Source organism: Triticum dicoccoides, chromosome 5A (assembly GCF_002162155.2).
Source record: "Triticum dicoccoides isolate Atlit2015 ecotype Zavitan chromosome 5A, WEW_v2.0, whole genome shotgun sequence".
Classification (NCBI taxonomy): domain Eukaryota; kingdom Viridiplantae; phylum Streptophyta; class Magnoliopsida; order Poales; family Poaceae; genus Triticum; species Triticum dicoccoides.
The window spans coordinates 513,075,582-513,079,938 of NC_041388.1; the positions used below are offsets into that span (position 1 = coordinate 513,075,582).

At 43.5% G+C, this 4,357-nt stretch overlaps 1 protein-coding gene across 1 annotated transcript; it reads left to right on the top strand.

Moving 5' to 3' along the window:
• The first annotated feature begins 403 nt into the window (after positions 1–403).
• On the top strand, positions 404–3,429 carry LOC119297685. Its single transcript, XM_037575375.1, has 7 exons — positions 404–518; positions 1,675–1,732; positions 1,820–1,893; positions 2,003–2,072; positions 2,327–2,499; positions 2,574–2,646; positions 3,164–3,429. Exons 1-7 carry the CDS (start codon positions 408–410, stop codon positions 3,301–3,303), a joined length of 699 nt encoding a protein of 232 aa, XP_037431272.1. The 5' UTR covers positions 404–407; the 3' UTR covers positions 3,304–3,429.
• The last annotated feature ends 928 nt before the right edge of the window (positions 3,430–4,357 follow it).

The window sequence follows — 4,357 nt, forward strand, 5'->3', positions numbered from 1 at the left end:
CTGTATTTTTGTACGAAAATTAATGATAAGATCCACGATGAGTTGGTGATATCGAAATGGACGGTGGATGATCGACCTGGCCCATACTGTTTCCGCTTGGACAGCCACCGTCACGTTCCTTCGCGCTTGCCTTCCCGTTTTCAGCTTTGGCCACCCACCGTCCACCCACCACCGCACCACACTGCTTCTTGCCCTCTCCATCTACAAAAACCCTCGATCCACCCACGGCCAGCCAGCCAGCCGCCGCAAAGCCGCACAGATTCCCAAGCCCGAAACCTAGAGATCTGTTCAGTCGGCGGAGGCGAAGTGTCGGGTCAGGGGCTCAGGGCGGCATGTCGGGCGGCAGAAGGGGAGCAGGGGAGGAGCTGCCGGAGGAGGAGGTGGTGCCAGTGGAGGACGCCGTGAAGATGCTCGTGGAGCACCTCGTCAATCTCGCTCTTCCGCGTGGGGCGGTCTTCGGCGCCACCCAGGGCGGGCGCTACGTGGCGCCGGACAAGCAACGCGTCGTCGCGCAGCAGGTGAGCGGTTCGCGTCTCTCTCTCTCTCTCTCTCTCTGGTCGTTCGTGCGCGGGCGCGGGGTCGGGGTGGTGGTAGAATTTCCTTGCAGTTTTGGCCGAGGCTTGCGCTGGTAGGGAAGGGATGGAAGCTGACCCGTACTACGTTGGTGCGGTGACGGCAGGCCGGTGGCCGAGCTGCTGAAAGCTGACCCGTACTACGGCTGGTGCGGTGACGGCAGGCCGGTGGCCGAGCTGCTAAAAGAAAGGCGCTGACGGCTGCAAATTCTCGTTACCGTCGCCCTGGCCGTCATTGTTGTCGTCGTCGCCTTCGAGAGCTGCAATAAAGGTGTGGTGACAACTGCAAAACTCTCTTGTTCCCGTTACCGTCGCGTTCGGGCCGCCGGTGATGCGTATGTGATGCCTTCAGGAAAAGACATGCATGCGTGTAGTGGTGAAGATACAACTTTCTTTTGCGGTAGATCCTGCGGCCGACTAATTTGGCTCAATTTTTTCCCACGCGTGCGAGCACAGAATACAATCAGTTTTGTCCAATACCGCTTAGCGAGTAAGACCTGAATCTACTTAGAGCATGGCTAATAGAATCGCCCGCTGCTGGCTGTAAAAGACGTCTCGTGTAGTAAGGCTGGCTCTATGTGAGATTGTGAGCTGCTGGCTGACTAGAATAGGTTGATTGAATGGTGAGGTGAGGCACAGGGAATCGGGAGCAGCGGCACTAGCGCTGGCTTCAGGGCTGCATGCGGGCTGAACTTCCTCGCGTCTTGTGCTACAGCCGAGCGCTTCGTCAAGCGCTCCCTCCCTTCTCTCTCCTGCCTTTACTCCCCTTCAGATCAAAATTTTGCTGAGGTGGAATGACTTGTAGTCGGCTAAGTGGGACTATTATACTTGCTGTTATAAGGAGGAGGCCCTTATACTTGTCAAGAAGGTCAGATACACTAATAGGTTAGGATTAGGATTTAATTCAATTTGATTGTCCAGTTCTCAACGGCTCCAACGAGCCAGGGCGTACGATTAGAGGATTTGCACGCTCGCTTAGTTTAGCCACCATGTGTATATATAGGCTGTTGCACTTTTCTTTCATTTTTGTTTTCCCATGCACCCTATATTATTGTGAGTAACATAGATGTAGGGCATTTGAATAAATGGTTTGTTGTATTAGGCACCACGTGGTGATGATGTAATGAAGGATGCTGCTTTGGAACGCCAAATCATGGAAGGTTGTGATCGCAAGACAGCTTGTTTTCCCTATTATTGGTTATTGGTCCTCCATCTTTTTAACCTATGTGTTCTTAATTTCATTGAAGGTGGCGTCGCTGAGAATAGCAATGATCAGATTCGTGATTCCGTGCTAGAGATTCAGAAAATACGGGATTCTATTGTACGTTATATGTCTTCTCTTTTGTTTCACGAAAAAAAACGATGCTTATTTTTCTTATATTTTGCTTTAGTTGAGAATCTGATGTGAATACATCCCCTCTTTGTTTCAGCTTCGTAAGGAATTGATACTTCAAGACGGAAGTGCTCAATGTGATATGGACATTCAGAAAATTAAGACTGGTATTCTACCATTTTACACATCTAAACATCGTTAGATTGATAATCACTTGTGGAATTGTCACTGTTTTGTGGCAAACATTGTGGCACGTTTTGCTGGGAGCCATACATTTCCCCAAGTTCTGTGTTAAACTACCGTGTACCTCACTTTAAACTGTGGACAAATCGTCCATTAGAAGTATGGCAAATTTTGGCAAGAATTTATTTTTATATGAGTTCCACATTTCCATTACTCATCATGTTTAAACCTTATGTAGAAGAGAAGATGACAACAGAAGTGTTGTCAATAATGGAGAAATATAATGAACCTAACTCAAATATAATGAAAGTTGCCAATCTAACTTTCTCTGGCGATGATGGCAAAACCAAGAGCACTAAGAGGATGGGATTGAACTTGAAGGAGGCACTCGCCCAACACGATAAATGCATGGTAAGAAACCTCGCGCTCAACTGATGCATTAAATTCTAAAATGCCATATGTACTTTTGACACTTGTCAATGCAGGAGCTTGGTGAGATCTGTTGTGGTTGCGATTGGATGGCCCCTAGATACACAGTAGTACCGTCACCAGCAGATGGTATGTGTAAATACATTTACTCTTATCTCTTTAATTTTCCAAATGGACAAGCAATTCTTGGACCTTATACGCACAGTAATAAAGAATTTCATATAAATGGGTCTCGCGCCACGTACTTTTCGATTAGCGTTTATTGAATCCAATCCCTATAGTGTGTCGTTAGTATCATGCATTGAAATGTTACCATATATGGTGTACTAAGCTTGGCATGCTTGGGAAAAGAGTTTTTCAAGTGGTCAGATCTATAAACGCGCGTTGGGTTTATTCAAGTGTTAGGTTTATTCAGCGCGTCACAGTTTGGTCCATGGTTACCAAAGACATCTATCGCGTCATTGTAGGATCTATCAGAGATCACCTCTACTCACTTCATTGCATTCCATTTGTCAAGAACTGAATAGGTGTTCGCCTAGCAATAACCAGGAACTGCTCTTTGATTTAGTGCCATCTTCTCTCATCCGTAGCTCTCAGACATTGTTTTCCAAGCACTTATTCACCGGTCACTCTCCTATCTTTTTAGGAATGCACGTTGGTGAAGTACGTTTGAAATGCCCTGATTTTGAGATGACCATCACTGGCGATCCTCGTCCGACCCCATATGATGCCAGGTGCTCTGCAGCTGCCAATATGATACTAGAGCTTGGCAAGAAAGTGCAGTAAAAAGAACAACATGATAACTGATGCAAAGTTGCTAGCTGGAACTAGTAGGAGCTGGGACCAATATTAGTAAAGGGTGAAATAAAGCAACTTAGATGTTTGTTGTTCTGATGTATGAATGGTATAATGATTTGTGTTGTATGAGTTTGTACTGTATTGCATTGTGCATCTGCGTGCTAACCATGTGCTCAAACCGATTACTTTTACCATTATTTTATTTGATTTTCCTTTGTTTTGAGGACCTGTTCAAACTTGCTTTTGGGCGGAATTTCACGTGTGTGCATACACAGTGGGTTACACTTTCCCAAAATTATAGCACCTTTTTGGAAGGATGCTTATTATTTCTAATTTAGCAATTGTATTCCTGTGTATCTTGCTAGGTTTTGCGAGTGAGGCATTTTGGAGTTTGAATTATAAAAATATCAAACACCATAGCTCGAAGTCAGAAAAAAATCATACGTTTTATACATATGTTCATATGGATGCATTCTACAAGTGTATGATGTTCCATGATGATACGCTGATATCTGAGCTACACAAAAATGCAAAATTTGTGAATTTCTAATAATGAACAATGGATGTACTGTTCACCATTATCAAAGTTACGATATTTTTTGTAGTTCACATGTTAACATATATCAACATTAAACATTAAATACATGTAGTATAACTCCATATAAACAGGTGGAGTTATTTAAAAAAAATGAAAGTTCAAAGTGTGACTTTTGATTTTTTTTTCAAAAGAAAAATAAGCTCAGTACACCAATATTTGTTATATCTGTCCAAATATGTTATTCTCACCACCCGTGGGAGCTCTCTAAAAGTTGGGCCAGAAAATTTCCCATTGTTCCTTTAATAAAGTTTACCCATATTACTATATTAGTGGTGAAATGACCGAATGATGATAACCATATAAGTATGTGAATTGTTCTAGAAAAATATAAGTATGTGAATTATTAATTGTCATGCATTACATAAGTTATAGGTTCAGCAATCAAAATAAAACATGGTTCAACAATTCAACACAAGCTAAAATAAAATTCAACAATTCGTACGT